General features: G+C 57.0%; 1 protein-coding gene across 1 annotated transcript in view; it reads right to left on the bottom strand.

The window, feature by feature from the left end:
- Positions 1-17,149, bottom strand: part of LOC140409438 (disintegrin and metalloproteinase domain-containing protein 9-like) — a 956,416-nt gene that overhangs the window by 893,011 nt on the left and 46,256 nt on the right. Inside the window, exon 5 of the mRNA XM_072497871.1 lies at positions 10,700-10,874. Coding sequence (XP_072353972.1) covers positions 10,700-10,874 — 175 coding nt within the window. The remainder of the gene's footprint in view (positions 1-10,699; positions 10,875-17,149) is intronic.

The raw sequence follows: 17,149 nt of genomic DNA, 5'->3' as shown, positions 1-17,149 counted from the left end.
ATCCTCTGGGCGGCTGCCTCGAAGGCCGTGTCCTGGCGGTCCTCCGGGCGGCTGCCTCGAAGGCCGTGTACTGGCGATCCTCCGGGCGGCTGCCTCGAAGGCCGTGTCCTGACGATCCTCTGGGCGGCTGCCTCGAAGGCAGTGTCCTGGCGGTCCCCCGGGCGGCTGCCTCGAGGGCCGTGTCCTGGCGATCCTCCGGGCGGCTGCCTCGAAGGCCGTGTCCTGACGATCCTCTGGGCGGCTGCCTCGAAGGCCGTGTCCTGGCGGTCCTCCGGGCGGCTGCCTCGAAGGCCGTGTCCTGGCGATCCTCCGGGCGGCTGCCTCGAAGGCCGTGTCCTGGCGGTCCTCTGGGCGGCTGCCTCGAAGGCAGTGTCCTGGCGGTCCTCTGGGCGGCTGCCTCGAAGGCCGTGTCCTGGCGGTCCTCCGGGCGGCTGCCTCGAAGGCCGTGTCCTGGCGATCCTCCGGGCGGCTGCCTCGAGGGCCGTGTCCTGCCGGTCCTCCGGGCGGCTGCCTCGAAGGCCGTGTCCTGGCGGACCCCCGGGCGGCTGCCTCGAGGGCAGTGTCCTGGCGATCCTCCGGGCGGCTGCCTCGAGGGCCGTGTCCTGGCGGTCCCCCGGGCGGCTGCCTCGAGGGCAGTGTCCTGGCGATCCTCTCGGGGGCGGCTGCCTCGAGGGCAGTGTCCTGACGATCCTCTGGGCGGCTGCCTCGAAGGCCGTGTCCTGGCGATCCTCCGGGCGGCTGCCTCGAAGGCCGTGTCCTGGCGGTCCCCTGGGCGGCTGCCTCGAAGGCCGTGTCCTGGCGGTCCCCCGGGCGGCTGCCTCGAGGGCCGTGTCCTGGCGGTCCCCTGGGCGGCTGCCTCGAAGGCCGTGTCCTGGCGGTCCCCCGGGCGGCTGCCTCGAGGGCCGTGTCCTGGCGGTCCCCCGGGCGGCTGCCTCGAAGGCAGTGTCCTGGCGATCCTCTGGGCGGCTGCCTCGAAGGCAGTGTCCTGGCGATCCTCTGGGCGGCTGCCTCGAAGGCCGTGTCCTGGCGGTCCCCCGGGCGGCTGCCTCGAGGGCCGTGTCCTGGCGGTCCTCCGAGCGGCTGCCTCGAAGGCAGTGTCCTGGCGATCCTCTGGGCGGCTGCCTCGAGGGCAGTGTCCTGGCGATCCTCCGGGCGGCTGCCTCGAAGGCCGTGTCCTGGCGGTCCTCTGGGCGGCTGCCTCGAAGGCCGTGTCCTGGCGGTCCTCCGGGCGGCTGCCTCGAGGGCAGTGTCCTGGCGATCCTCCGGGCGGCTGCCTCGAGGGCCGTGTCCTGGCGATCCTCTGGGCGGCTGCCTCGAAGGCAGTGTCCTGGCGGTCCTCCGGGCGGCTGCCTCGAGGGCCGTGTACTGGCGATCCTCCGGGCGGCTGCCTCGAGGGCCGTGTACTGGCGATCCTCCGGGCGGCTGCCTCGAAGGCAGTGTCCTGGCGATCCTCCGGGCGGCTGCCTCGAGGGCCGTGTCCTGGCGATCCTCCGGGCGGCTGCCTCGAGGGCAGTGTCCTGGCGGTCCCCCGGGCGGCTGCCTCGAGGGCCGTGTACTGGCGGTCCTCCGGGCAGAGAGGGAGCTGGTGGTACCCAGACTTCAGGTCCATGGTGGAGAAGAACCGGTACTGCGCAATCTGATTGACCATGTCAGATATGCGGGGGAGGGGGTACGTGTCGAGCTGTGTGTATCGGTTGACCGTCTGACTAGTCGATGACCAAGACTTCTCCCCAGTCTTGACGACCACCACCTGAGCTCTCCAGGGGCTGTTACGGCCTCTGTGATCCCTTCCCGCAGGAGCCGCTGAACCTCCGACCTGGTGAAGGTCATGTCCCGAGCACTGTATCGTCTGCTCTTAGTGGCGACGGGCTTACAGTCTGGGGTGAGGTTGGCGAAGAGCGAGGGAGGGGTGACCCTAAGGGTCGAGAGACTACAGGCGGTGAGTGGGGGCAGGGGTCCATCGAACTTCAGGCTGATACTCTGGAGGTTGCACTGGAAGTCGAGACCCAGAAGAACTTCCGCGCAGAGGTGTGGGAGGACGTAGAGCCTAAAACTTTTGAAATCTACGCCCCATACCGTGAGAGTCACGACACAGTACCTACGGATTTGCACGGTATGCGACCCAGAGACCAGGCAGATTCTCTGGGCTGTAGGTAAAACGGGAAGGGCGCAGCGCCGTACCGTGTCCGGGTGTTTGCAGCTGTCTGTGCTCCCGGAGTCAGAAAGGCAGGCCGTCTGGTGGCCGCTGATCCGGACCGCCATCATAGATTTAGCGATGCCGCGAGGCCGAGACTGGTCCGGGGTGATGGAAGCGACCACGGGACGAAGGGGGGGCTTCGGACGGCGGGGGGGGGCTTCGGACGGTGGGGGGGCTTCGGACGGCGGGTGGGGGCTTCGGACGGCGGGGGGGGGGCTTCGGACGGCGGGGGGGGCTTCGGACGGCGGGGGGGGCTTCGGGCGGCAGGGGGGCTTCGGACGGCGGGGGGGGCTTCGGACGGCCGGGGGGGCTTCGGACGGCGGGGGGCTTCGGACGGCGGGGGGCTTCGGACGGCGGGGGGGGGGGCTTCGGACGGCGGGGGGGGCTTCGGACGGCGGTGGGGGCTTCGGACGGCGGGGGGGGCTTCAGACGGCGGGGGGGGGCTTCTGACGGCGGGGGGCTTCGGACGGCGGGGGGGGGGGGCTTCGTACGGCGGGGTGGCTTTGCACAGCGGGGGGCTTCGGACGGCGGGGGGCTTCGGACGGCGGGGGGCTTCGGACGGCGGGGGGCTTCGGACGGCGGGGGGGCTTCGGACGGCGGGGGGGGGGCTTCGTACGGCGGGGGGGTTTTGTACGGCGGGATGGCTTTGCACAGCGGGGGGGGTTTCGGACGGCGGGGGGCTTCGGACGGCGGGGGGGGCTTCGGACGGCAAGAAACACGACTATCCAAACAGGGCAATTTATCACGGCCAATCCACCTAACCTGCACATCTTTGGACTGTGGGAGGAAACCGGAGCACCCGGAGGAAACCCACGCACACACGGGGAGGATGTGCAGACTCAGCACTGACAGTGACCCAAGCCGGAATCAAACCCAGGACCCTGGAGCTGTGAAGAAATTGTGCTATCCACAATGCTACCGTGCTGCCCCAATCACCATGTCCAGGCCCTGAAGTGCACTGAGGGATTGTTTTGGTGGCCAGACATAGACCGAGATGTGCGGCATTACGTCAATAACTGCATAGTCTGCGCCCAAAACAATGCTGACAAATATGCCCAAAGGGAGATCTGAGATACACCTGACCCGGGAAGGCCCCTGGACTGATTTACAGACTGACTACATCGGTCCCTACGACCCGGCACAGGAAGTTACACCCTGGTCAGCATTGGCACTTCAGTAAGTGGGCCGAGGCCTGTCTCATTGGGACCAATATGGCCAAAGTCCCGGCAGGTCTCCAGTGCAGCAAATCCTCTCTAGGTGGGGCCTCCTTCGCAGTTTCGATTCGGACCAGACACTGACTTCACCGCCCAGGCAATGCAGCAGTAATGAAGGTGTTTGGAATCTGACAAGAATTCCACATTGCGCATCGTCCTCAATCCAGCGGGATAGTGGGGAGGATAAACCACACCCTTGAGGAAATGATCCGTGAGGACTTCCAACAGAACAACCACACCTGGAGCAAAGTCCTGCCCTTTGTCCTTCTGATAGTGAGGAACTCAGTTTCCACCTCCACCGGGTTCACCCCCGTCCCCCCCATGTAGTCATGGCCGGGCGGCCAATGAGAGGGATCGAGCTCCTCCTCGGGTGGATGTATCTGAACGCGAGCTCGCTGTCCTTAACCATGAGACCGCAGTCAGACACCACTGGGAATTCCAGAGCTTCACAACTGACAGCAGCGAGTACAGTGGGGAAAAGGGAAGCTGAGCAATGTGACGGCAGGAGAACCCCATTGGTATGAGGCCTGGATGAAAGTAATGCTCCAAGTCTTCCAGCCTGGCACATTCCTATCCCCCAGATACACAGGACCCTGACCAGCGGTAGATAAGGAGGGTCCAACCGGGTATTCACGGATTCCAAATGAACCAAATGAAGGCCTTCGGTTCCCAAAACAACTTCCACCAGCTCCATCTCACACTTGAAGGGATTGAGGAAGTAGACCCTGACTCCCCACCTCCCCCAACCCTCCGGAAACACCTGGTACCGGGACCCCCGGAAACACCTGGTACCGGGACCCCGCAGCACCTGCTACCGGGACCCTCGCAGCACCTGGTACCGGGACCCCTGGAGCACCTGGTACCGGGACCCCCGCAGCACCTGGTACCGGGACCCCCGCAGCACCTGGTACCGGGACCCCCAGGAGCACCTGGTACCAGGGTCCCCGCAGCACCTGGTACCGGGACCCCCGGAGCACCTAGAACACGCTCCGACCGGGAGACAGTGGAGATCAGGTTCCAGTTGCCAGAACCCGGCCACTTAGATCACCACCTCAAAGGGAATACAGCGCAGCGGGTTAGCCATGCTGCCTCACGGCACCGAGGACCCGGGTTCGATCCCGGCTCTGGGTCACTGTGGATTTTCCACATTCTCCCCGTGTCTGCGTGGGTTTCGCCCCCACAACCCAAAGAGGTGCAGGCTAGGTGGATTGGCCGCGCTAAATTGCCCCTTAACTGGAAAAAATGATTGGGTACTCTAAATTTATTTTTTAAAAAGGGAATACAGAGACTCTGCCAGCGCAAATTGCAAATAAATGTATAATGCTCATTTGGACCACCCAGGGCCATCTCGAGCAGAGACTCAGTGCTGAGGTAGCAGAGGACATTCGGTGACAGATCGGAGGGCAGAGGGAAGCAGCGAGCGAAACCCACCGTCCCAGACGACGGCCCTGACTCAACCGTGACCCAGAGAATTGGACCCACAGCTTGACTGAGTTCATCAGCTCGGGTAGTATGAAGAATCTTGGGATTATTATTAGTTGGGATCATTTAAGGGGGATAACTGTTTTACTGTGTTTAATAATACATCTGGCTCAATCATGAACTTGTGTTTGTCCTTTGTTCATCTCGCAGTGAAAGACACCTGGGTAAAATATTTCAGGAACAAACTGGTCAAAGTAGCTGAGATTTTACAGATAATAATGGCTAGTCCAGTTCAGTTAGTGATCAATAGTAACCCCCAGGATGTTGATTGTGGGGGATTCAGCGATGGTAATGACATTGAATGTCAAGGGGTGGTGGTTAGATCCTCTCTTGTAGGAGATGGTCATTGCCTGGCACTTGTGGTGTGAATGTAACTTGCCCCTTGTCAGCCCGAGCCTGGATATTGTCCAGGTCTTGCTGCATTTGGACAGGGACTGCTTCATTATCTGCGGAGTCGCGAATGGTGCTGAACACATTGTGCAGCCATCCGCAAACATCCCCATTTCTGACCTTATGGTGGAAGGGAGGTCATTGATGAAGTAGCTGAAGATGGTTGGGCCGAGGACCCTCCCCTGAGGAACTCCTGCAGTGATGTCCTGGAGCTGAGATGACTGACCTCCAACCACCACAACCATCTTCCTTTGTGCCGGGTATGACTCCAACCAGTGGAGAGTTTTCCCCCTGATTCCCATTGACTCCAGTTTAGCGAGGGCTCCTTGATGCCGCACTCGGTCAAATGCTGCCTTGATGTCACTCTCACCTCACCTCTGACATTCAGCTCTTTTGTCCATTGATGCACGATCAATGACCACTAAAGCGAGGGTGTAGTCCAACCGAAAGCTTTAATAAGCTAGATGTTTCCCCCAGCAGCTCAGGTACAGAAAGAAGACTGCTGGGGCGGCACGGGCTCTTATACCACACCTTGCAGGGTGGAGCTACCATACAGCTTGACCAATAGGAAACATACAATATCTATCAATGGTGTTCCAGCATTCCCAGGTACCGTAATACATCTACACAGACGACCACATTCACCCCTTGTTAAAAAAGAGTCCAGCGGGGGTGGTGGCTTGATATTACAACATGGTAACTTGGTAGAAGTTATAGTTATGGAGGTACCGTAATACCTCCATGCAGCATTTTGTCTTATTGTCGTAACTATTTACAGATTCACAATTAACTCTATACACTTTAAAATGAAGCAATCAGTCGATCGGGGGCCCTGGTCGTCCTCTGTGATCGTCGAAGATCTGGTGGTGACTGCGTTGGAGGCTCGGGCATCTGTGACTCCGGGAATGTGGCCTCGATCCCCATGGCAGCTTCAACACCCCCAGACGGCGCTGGTGGGGAAAACGGTTGATCTGGGAAGGGAGCGTCTGCGGGGTGCATCGGTGGGTGGGTGGGCCTAGACAGGGCCGGCGGAAGGATCGATCCTCCTGGGAAGGGGGAAGCTGTAAGGTGCACCAGTGGGAGGGAGGGCGGTACTGGTGGCTGGGGTGTGCGTGGGGATCCGGCGGGCACCAGGTCTCGTAGGGAGACCGTATCTTGCCCGCCGTCGGGGTACGCCACATAGGCGTACTGGGGGTTAGCGTGGAGAAAATGGACCCTCTCGTCCAACAAGCCCGACTTGTGCGCCCGCACGTGTTTTTGGAGCAGGATGGGTCCGGGTGCTGCCAGCCAGGTCGGGAGCGAGGTCTCAGAGGAGAACTTCCTGGGGAAGACAAGGAGACATTCGTGAGGTGTTTGGTTGGTTGTGGTACAAAGCAGTGACCGGATGGAGTGGAGGGCATCCGGGAGGACGTCCTGCCAGCGGGAGACTGGGAGATTTCTGTACCGTAGGACCAGTAGGACGGTCTTCCAGACCGTTCCGTTCTCCCTCTCTACCTGTCCGTTACCCCGGGGGTTGTAACTGGTCATCCTGCTCGAGGCAATGCCCTTGCTGAGCAGGAATTGATGCACTTCGTCGTTCATCAAGGAGGACCCCCTATCACTGTGTATGTACGCGGGGAACCCGAACAGTGCAAAGATGCTATGGAGGGCCTTGATGACGTTCATGTCGGGGCAGGGGGTGGCGAATGGGAACTGGGACTACTCGTCAATCACATTCAGGAAGTACGTGTTGCGGTCGGTGGAGGGGAGGGGGCCTTTGAAGTCCATGCTGAGGCGTTCAAAGGGACGGGAAGCCTTTATCAGATGCATTTTCTCTGGCCGGTAGAAGTGCGGTTTGCACTCCGCGCAGATTTAGCAGTCCCTACTGGCTGTCCTGACCTCCTCGATGGAGTCGGGCAGGTTGCGGGTCTTGGTAAAGTGGAAGAAGCGAGTGACCCCCGGGTGGCAGAGGTCCTCGTGGAGGGCTCGGAGGCGGTCCACTTGTGCGTTGGCCTGTTAATGGTCTGACTGTAGTCGATGACCATCCTATACTTCTCCCCGGTCTTTACCACCACTACTTGAGCTCTCCAGGGACTGTTGCTGGCTTCAATGACTCCTTCCCTCAGTAGCCTTTGAACCTCTGACCTAATAAAGATCCGATCCTGGGCACTGTACCGTCTGCTCCTGGTGGCGACGGGTTTGCAATCCGGGGTGAGGTTCGCAAACAGGGAAGGAGGATCGACCTTGAGGGTCGCGAGGCTGCAGACAGTGAGAGGGGGTATAGGGCCGCCGAATTTGAAAGTTAGACTTTGGAGATTGCACTGGAAGTCTAACCCTCGGAGTGTGGCCGCGCAGAGGTGGGGAAGGATGTAGAGCCGGTAATTTTTAAAATCCCTTCCCTGGACCGTGAGGTTATCTACATAAAACCCCTTTGTCTCTACTGAGTGGGAACCTGAGGCCAGGGAGATTTTTTGATTGACCGGGTGGACGGGAAGAGAACAGCGCCTTACCATGTCGGGGTGTATGAAACTCTCCGTGCTCCCAGAGTCGATTAAGCAGGACATCTCGTGCCCGTTGATTAGTACTGTTGTTGTAGCAGTTGAGAGTGTTCGAGGCCGGGACTGGTCCAGGGTCACTGAGGTTAATCACAGCAGCAGTTGAGTGTTTTCTTCAGGCAGTGTGTGGTCAGCCGAGCTGGGGTCCTGGGAGTCCATCCAAGATGGCGGCGCCCATTGGTCGCACATGGCTGGGGGTGCACAAAATGGCGGCGCCCATCCATCGCACGTGGCATCCGCGGGACAAGATGGCGGCGCCCGGGGGCCGCACATGGCCCTGGAGGAGGAAGATGCGCACGGGGATTGTGGAGAGGGTTGTGGTGGTGGTCCGCATTCGCCACCAGAGACCGCAGCGACCGCAAGGGCCTGGCATACCGCCACGAAGTGGCCCTTTTTACCGCGTCCCTTGCAGGTGGATGCGCGGGCCGGACAGCGCAGCCGGGGGTGCTTGGCCCGCCCGCAAAAGTAGCAGCGGGGCCCCCCGGGGTTGCCAGGCCGCCTTGCAGCACAAGCTTGTGGGGGGATGGGAGATGTCTCGGGGTCGGCTGCGGAGGGGTTCCACGTTGCCCAGGGGGCTGCCGCGTGGTCGGGGACGTAAGCGCGGGTGTTTTGGGAGGCCACATCCATGGAGCCTGCACGGGCCCGTGCCTCCTTGAGGCCTAGGGTGTCTTTCTCCAGCAATTGCTGGCGGCTTTGGGAGGACAGCATACCTGCCACAAAAGTGTCCCGGATCAAGAGTTCTGTGTGGTCGCTCGCCGAAACTTGCGGGCAACTGCAGTTTCTCCCCAACTCCAGGAGTGCACGGTAGAATTCTTCCAGCGATTCCCCAGGGATTTGTTGCCTCGTTGCTAGCAGATGTCGGGCGTAGACCTGGTTTACCAGGCGAATATAATGTCCTTTTAGCAGCTCCATTGCTGCATCAAAGTCGTCCGCGTCCTCGATGAGGGTGTAAATTTCCGAGCTCACCCTCGAGTGCAGGACTTACAATTTCCGCTCTCCCGTGGGTGTGTTTTTGGCCGTTCCGAGATATCCTTTAAAACACGCCAGCCAGTGCTTGAAGATTGCCGCTGAGTTCGCCGCGTGGGGGCTGAGTTGCAGACACTCCGGCCTGATTCGGAGCTCCATCCTTTTAAATCTAGCTTATTAAATTGATGCACGATCAATGACCACTAAAGCGAGGGTGTAGTCCAACTGAAGGCTTTAATAAGCTAGATGTTTCCCCCAGCAGCTCAGGTACAGAAAGAAGGCTGTTGGGGCGGCACGGGCTCTTATACCCCGCCTTGCAGGGCGGAGCTACCATACAGCTTGACCAATAGGAAACGTACACTATCTACCAATGGTGTTCCAGCATTACCAGGTACCATAATACCTCTACACAGACTACCACATCCATGTTTGAACCAAGGCTGTGATTAGGTCAGGAGCTGAGTGACTCTGGGCGGAACCCAAACTGAGGGTCCGTGAGCAGGTTATGGCTGAGTAAGTGCCGCTTGTTCGCACTGTTGATGACTCCTTCCATCACTTTGCTGATGATGGAGAGCAGACTGATAGGGCGGTAATTGGCTGGGTTGGATTTATTGTTTCTTGTGTACAGGACATAACCGGGCAATTTTCCACATTGCCGGGTAGATGCCAGTGTTGTAGCTGTATCGGAACAGCTTGGCTGGGGGTGCAGCAAGTTCTGGAGCACAAGTCTGCTGCTGATGGTCCACAACACCTCATGGATGCCCAGTCTTGAGTTGCTAGATCTGGTCGAAGTCTATCCAATTCAGCACGGTGATAGTGCCACACAACACGATGGAGGGTGTCCTCAATGTGAAGACGGGACTTTGTGTCCACAAGGACTGTGCCGTGGTCACCTCTACCGATACTATCATGGACCAGGCAACATCCTACTAAACCTCCTCTGCACCCTCTCCAAAGCCTCGACATCCTTGTGTGGTGACAGGGAGTGCAGAAAACATGCTCCATGAAGTGAATTGAGGTTGTGGGATTCACTTCCAGAATTAGTTGTTGATTCTGAAGCTTTGGCAACATATTTGTTGAGACTAGACGGGTAGATTAAGGAAATGGGAGCATGGCACACAAATAGGAGTTGGACATTTTCCTTGTTTAGAGGGTGGTGCCCGATCAGAATGTTGGGCTGAATAGGGGCCGGGATTCTCCAACAGGCCCCGCAGGGTCGGAGAATCCCCAGGGGGAGGAGCGAATCCCGCCCCGCCGCCGGCTGCCCTATTCTCCGGTGCCGTTTTTCAGGGGGCGGCGGATTCCCGCCACGCCAGTCGGGGCCGCCCCCAGTGATTCTCCGGGCCCCGATGGGCCGAGAACCGTCCAGTTTTGCCCAGTCCCGGTGGCATGTATTACTCACTTCACGCAACGCGGGACCTGGCAGGTAAGTGTGCGGAGGCAGTCCTGGGAAGGACGCTGGGGGATCCGACCCTGGGGGGGTCCCCACGGTGGCCTGGCCACGATCGGGCCTACCGATCCTGTGGGCAGGCTGTTTCCGCCGGGGCCTTCTTTCCTTCGCGCCGGGACCCTTTCGGGCTCCGCCATATTGCCCGGGAGCCGGCGCGGAAAAGAGAACCCCCGCGCATGCATGTAAATACGCTGGCCGGTCCGCGCATGCGCGAGATCACGCCGGCCGTTCCGCGCATGCGCAAACTCGAGCTGGCTGAAGCGGCGCCAACCACTCCGGCGTCAACCTAGCCCCTGAAAATTTGAAGAATTCCTCACTTTCGGGGGCTGTTGATGCCGGAGTGGATGCCACCGGTTTTCCCAGTCCCCAGAAGGGAGAATCCCGCCCAGGTTGTTTACAAGGCTGTAGTTTCTCAGTTAATCATTTGGTTTCTTTCAGTTATTTAGTTGTGCTGCTCATTACTCACCCGATGTAATGGATAAATGTCATCAGTCACATTTGACTCGGTGGGGGTATCTGTGGTTTCGCAGTCACTGGGTGGTGAGGGGAGGTCTTCAGGTCGGTATACAAAATGGCGGCCATCTTTGTCTCCCTCAAGATGTTCAATGACGTAAGTTCGATTACTGAAAACAATCAGTGCACTGGAGGAGAGAGAGAGAAAACACTCTTATCCTGGTGAAAGAGAAATAAATCTGAACTATCAGAGAGAGTAACTCATGCCCTGCTCAATAAATCATTTCCAACTATATTTACTTTTTTACTCATTCGATTCAAGAATGAACCGCTGACTAGGCCAACATTTATTGTCCGCCCCTAATTGCCCTTCAACAGGTGTTGGTTAGCTGCCTTCTTGAACTGCTGCAGTCCATGAGATGCAGACGCATCCACAGTGCTGTTAGGGAGGCAGATCTAGGATTTTTCCCCAGTGATTGTGAAGGAACGGCTGTGTGACTTGGAGGGGAACCTCCAGGTGGTAGGGTTCCAAGGTATCTGCTGCTCTTGTCCTTCTAGATGGTAGAGGTCGTGGGTTTGGAAGGTGCTGTCTAAGGGACCTTGGTGAGTTCCTGCAGTGCATTTTGTAGATGGTACACACGGCTGCCACTGTTCGTCGATGGTGGAGGGTTTGAATATTTGTGGAAGGGGGATCAATCAAGCTTTGTCCTGGATGGTGTCGAGCTTCTTGAATGTTGTTGGAGCTGCGCTCATCCAGGCAAGTTTTGAGTATTCCATTACACTCCCGACTTGTGCCTTGTGGACAGGCTTTGGGGGGGTCAGGAGGTGAGTTACTTGCTGCAGGATTCCTAGCCTTTGACCTGCCCTGGTAGCCACAGTATGAATGTGGCTAGTCCAGTTCAGTTTCTGATCAATAGTAACCCCCAGGATGCTGATTGTGGGGGATTCAGCAATGGTAATGACATTGAATGTCAAGGGGCAATGTCTAGATCCACTCTTATAGGAGATGGTCATTGCCTGGCACTTGTGTGGTGTGAATGTAACTTGCCACATAGAACAGCGATGATTGATCTCCAACCACCACAACCATCTTCCTTTGTGCCGGGTATGACTCCAACCAGCGGAGAGTTTCCCCTGATTCCCATTGACTCCAGTTTAGCGAGGGCTCCTCGATGCCGCACTCGGTCAAATGCTGCCTTGGTGTTGAGGGCAGTCATTCTCCCCTCACCTCCGGCATTCAGCTCTTTTGTCCATGTTGGAACCAAGGCTGAAATGAGGCCAGGAGCTGAGTGACCCTGGCGGAACCTAAATTGATGATCAGTGGGCAGGTTATTGCTGAGTAAGTGCCGCTTGAGAGCACTGTTGGTGACTCCTTCCATGCTGCCTGGGGGAGGGGGGGGGGGGGGGGGGTGTTACAGAGAAGGGTTACTAAATTACTCCCAGGGATGAGGGGATTATCCTGTGGTGACAGGCTGAGAAAATTCAGCCTAAATTCTTCTATATTTACAAGATTGAGCGGTGGTCTCATTGAAACATTGTGAAGGGCCTTGATAAGAGTTTGCTTCTGTTGGTTGGGAATCTCAAACATGGGACTTCCGGGTGCGGCGATGACCAGCTGAGTCGCACGTTTCGGCAGCTCCCTGTGAAACGGACTTTTGGGCTCTTGATAGGAGCCCCAACGGCAATTTTGACGGCTAAAAACACTGTGCGGTAAACCAGAAGGGAATCCCCCCTGGATACGGATGGAAAAAGGAGAGGGAAGTGGCCAGATTGCAGTGGATCCTTTAGAACAGCGGCAAGGAAGGCAAGCAAAAACCAAGATGGCGTCGGAAGGTGGCAGTTTAACATGGGGCCCTGAACAACAAGAGTTCTTGAAATGCTGTGTGGAAGAGATCAAAAAGGAAATGAAGAAAGAGCTGTTGGCCCCGATACTACAGGCGATCGAAGGGCTAAAGGAGGAACAAAAGACCCAGGAGCGGGAGCTTCGGGTTGTGAAGGCAAAGGCAGCCGAGAATGAGGACGATATACAGGGCCTGGTGGTGAAGACGGAGACGCAGGAGGCACATCAGAAACGATGTGTGGAAAGGTTGGAGGCACTGGAAAACAATGCAAGGAGGAACAACCTGAGGATTCTTGGTCTTCCTGAAGGTGTGGAGGGAGCGGACGTCGGGGCATATGTGAGCACGATGCTGCACTCGTTAATGGGAGCGGAGGCGCCGGCGGGTCCGTTGGAGGTGGAGGGAGCATACCGAGTGATGGCGCGAGGACCGAGAGCAGGAGAAATTCCCAGAGCCATAGTGGTGAGATTCCTCCATTTTAAGGATAGAGAAATGGTCCTTAGATGGGCGAAGAAAACTCGGAGCAGTAAATGGGAGAACGCGGTGATCCGCATTTATCAAGACTGGAGTGCGGAGGTGGCGAGAAGGAGGGCGAGCTTTAATCGGGCCAAGGCGGTGCTTCATAAAAAGAAGATAAAATTTGGAATGCTGCAACCGGCAAGACTGTGGGTCACATATCGAGAGAGGCAACACTACTTTGAGACGGCGGATGAAGCGTGGACTTTTATTGTGGAAGAAAAACTGGAATGAGCGGGTTATTAAAAAGAACGTTCGAACAAAGTGGTGGGGCGAATGTGGGGGGCAAAGAGGGGTTTTATGTACTAATCCTGCGATGTGGTAACTTTTCTCTCTCCCACAGGTGGTGATGGGGGGAGGAGGGGAGGTGGAGGAGATGGGGCGTTGGCCATTGGGGGCGGGGCCAAGGGAGAAGCGCGGGCTTGGTTCCCGCGCTATGATAATCATGGCGGGAATAGAGAAGCAGGAAGGAGGGGGCGTCGCACGGTGCGAGCCGAGGTCACGGGGGGAAGCCGAGGTCAGCCAGCGTTTGCTGACTTCTGGGAGCAACATGGGGGGAGTAATTACGCTAGCGGGGGATCTAGCGGGGGGGGGGTGGGAGGGGGGAATTACTGGGTTGCTGCTGCTGGGGAGAGGGGGGAGCTGGTATGGGAGAGGATGGGCGGGGGGGCACCGCCTGGGGGAGATACAGCTGCGTGGGAACCGGGTGAGGAGCTGGAAAAAGGTGATGGCTAATCGACAAGGGGGAGGGGGGTAGGAAGCCCCCCAACTCGGCTGATCACGTGGAACGTGAGAGGGCTGAACGGGCCGATAAAGAGGGCACGGGTACTCGCACACCTTAAGAAACTTAAGGCAGATGTGGTTATGTTACAGGAAACGCACCTGAAACTGATAGACCAGGTTAGGCTACGCAAAGGATGGGTGGGGCAGGTGTTCCATTCGGGGCTAGATGCGAAAAACAGGGGGGTGGCTATATTAGTGGGGAAGCGGGTAATGTTCGAGGCAAAGACTATAGTGGCGGATAACGGGGGCAGATACGTGATGGTGAGTGGCAAACTACAGGGGGAGACGGTGGTTTTGGTAAACGTATATGCCCCGAACTGGGATGATGCCAATTTTATGAGGCGGATGCTAGGACGCATTCCGGACCTAGAGATGGGAAAGCTGATAATGGGGGGAGATTTTAATACGGTGTTGGAACCAGGGCTGGATAGGTCGAAGTCCAGGACTGGAAGGAGGCCGGCAGCAGCCAAGGTACTTAAAGATTTTATGGAGCAGATGGGAGGTGTAGACCCGTGGAGATTTAGCAGACCTAGGAGTAAGGAGTTCTCGTTTTTCTCCTATGTCCATAAAGTCTACTCGCGAATAGACTTTTTTGTGCTGGGTAGGGCATTGATCCCGAAGGTGAGGGGAACGGAGTATACGGCTATAGCCATTTCGGATCACGCTCCACACTGGGTGGACTTGGAGATAGGGGAGGAAACAGGAGGGCGCCCACCCTGGAGAATGGACATGGGACTAATGGCAGATGAGGGGGTGTGTCTAAGGGTGAGGGGGTGCATTGAAAAGTACTTGGAACTCAATGATAATGGGGAGGTCCACGTGGGAGTGGTCTGGGAGGCGTTGAAGGCGGTGGTTAGAGGGGAGCTGATATCAATAAGGGCACATAAAGGGAAGCAGGAGAGTAAGGAACGGGAGCGGTTGCTGCAAGAACTTTTGAGGGTGGACAGACAATATGCGGACGCACCGGAGGAGGGACTGTACAGGGAAAGGCAAAGGCTACATGTAGAATTTGACTTGCTGACTACAGGCACTGCAGAGGCACAATGGAGGAAGGCACAGGGTGTACAGTACGAATATGGGGAGAAGGCGAGCAGGTTGCTGGCACACCAATTGAGGAAAAGGGGAGCAGCGAGGGAAATAGGGGGAGTGAGGGATGAGGAAGGAGAGATGGAGCGGGGAGCGGAGAGAGTGAATGGAGTGTTCAAGACATTTTATAAAAAATTATATGAAGCTCAACCCCGGATGGGAGGGAGAGAATGATGGGCTTCTTGGATCGGCTGGAATTTCCCAAGGTGGAAGAGCAGGAAAGGGTGGGACTGGGAGCACAGATCGAGGTAGAAGAAGTGGTGAAAGGAATTAGGAGCATGCAGGCGGGAAAGGCCCCGGGACCGGATGGATTCCCAGTCGAATTCTATAGAAAATATGTGGACTTGCTCGCCCCGGTACTGACGAGGACCTTTAATGAGGCAAAGGAAAGGGGACAACTGCCCCCGACTATGTCTGAAGCAACGATATCGCTTCTCTTAAAGAAGGAAAAGGACCCGCTACAATGCGGGTCCTATAGACCTATTTCCCTCCTAAATGTAGATGCCAAGGTCCTGGCCAAGGTAATGGCAATGAGAATAGAGGAATGTGTCCCGGGTGTGGTCCACGAGGACCAAACTGGGTTTGTGAAGGGGAGACAGCTGAACACGAATATACGGAGGTTGTTAGGGGTAATGATGATGGCCCCACCAGAGGGAGAAACGGAGATAGTAGTGGCGATGGATGCCGAGAAAGCATTTGATAGAGTGGAGTGGGATTATTTGTGGGAGGTGTTGAGGAGATTTGGTTTTGGAGAGGGGTATGTTAGATGGGTGCAGCTGTTGTATAGGGCCCCAGTGGCAAGCGTGGTCACGAATGGACGGGGATCTGCATATTTTCGGCTCCATAGAGGGACAAGGCAGGGATGCCCTCTGTCCCCATTATTGTTTGCACTGGCGATTGAGCCCCTGGCGATAGCGTTGAGGGGTTCCAAGAAGTGGAGGGGAGTACTTAGGGGAGGAGAAGAGCACCGGGTATCTTTGTATGCGGACGATTTGCTACTATACGTGGCGGACCCGGCGGAGGGGATGCCAGAAATAATGCGGATACTTGGGGAGTTTGGGGATTTTTCAAGGTATAAATTGAACATGGGGAAAAGTGAGTTGTTTGTGGTGCATCCAGGGGAGCAGAGTAGAGAAATAGAGGACCTACCGTTGAGGAAGGTAACAAGGGACTTTCGTTACCTGGGGATCCAGATAGCTAAGAATTGGGGCACATTGCATAGGTTAAATTTAACGCGGTTGGTGGAACAGATGGAGGAGGATTTCAAGAGATGGGATATGGTATCCCTGTCAATGGCAGGGAGGGTGCAGGCGGTTAAGATGGTGGTCCTCCCGAGATTCCTCTTTGTGTTTCAGTGCCTCCCGGTGGTGATTACGAAGGCTTTTTTAAAAAGGATTGAAAAGAGCATCATGGGTTTTGTGTGGGCCGGGAAGACCCCGAGAGTGAGGAAGGGATTCTTACAGCGTAGCAGGGATAGGGGGGGGCTGGCACTACCGAGCCTAAGTGAGTATTATTGGGCCGCTAATATTTCAATGGTGAGTAAGTGGATGGGAGAGGAGGAGGGAGCGGCGTGGAAGAGATTAGAGAGGGCGTCCTGTAGGGGGACTAGCCTACAGGCTATGGCGACAGCCCCATTGCCGTTCTCACCGAGGAACTACACCACAAGCCCGGTGGTGGTGGCTACACTGAAGATTTGGGGACAGTGGAGACGGCATAGGGGAAAGACTGGAGCCTTGGGGGGGTCCCCGATAAGAAACAACCATAGGTTTGCCCCGGGGGGAATGGATGGGGGATATGGAATGTGGCAAAGAGCAGGAATAACGCAACTGAAAGATCTGTTTGTGGATGGGAAGTTCGCGAGTCTGGGAGCGCTGACTGAGAAATATGGGTTGCCCCAAGGGAATGCATTCAGGTATATGCAACTGAGGGCTTTTGCGAGGCAACAGGTGAGGGAATTCCCGCAGCTCCCGACACAAGAGGTGCAGGACAGAGTGATCTCAAAGACATGGGTGGGGGATGGTAAGGTGTCGGATATATATAGGGAAATGAGGGACGAAGGGGAGACTATGGTAGATGAACTAAAAGGGAAATGGGAAGAAGAGCTGGGGGAGGAGATCGAGGAGGGGCTGTGGGCAGATGCCCTAAGCAGGGTAAACTCGTCGTCCTCGTGTGCCAGGCTAAGCCTGATTCAGTTTAAGGTATTACACAGGGCACATATGACTGGAGCACGGCTCAGTAAA

The sequence above is a fragment of the Scyliorhinus torazame genome, chromosome 3, assembly GCF_047496885.1.
Source record: "Scyliorhinus torazame isolate Kashiwa2021f chromosome 3, sScyTor2.1, whole genome shotgun sequence".
Lineage (NCBI taxonomy): Eukaryota > Metazoa > Chordata > Chondrichthyes > Carcharhiniformes > Scyliorhinidae > Scyliorhinus > Scyliorhinus torazame.
This window is presented reverse-complemented; position numbering and strand designations above follow the sequence as displayed.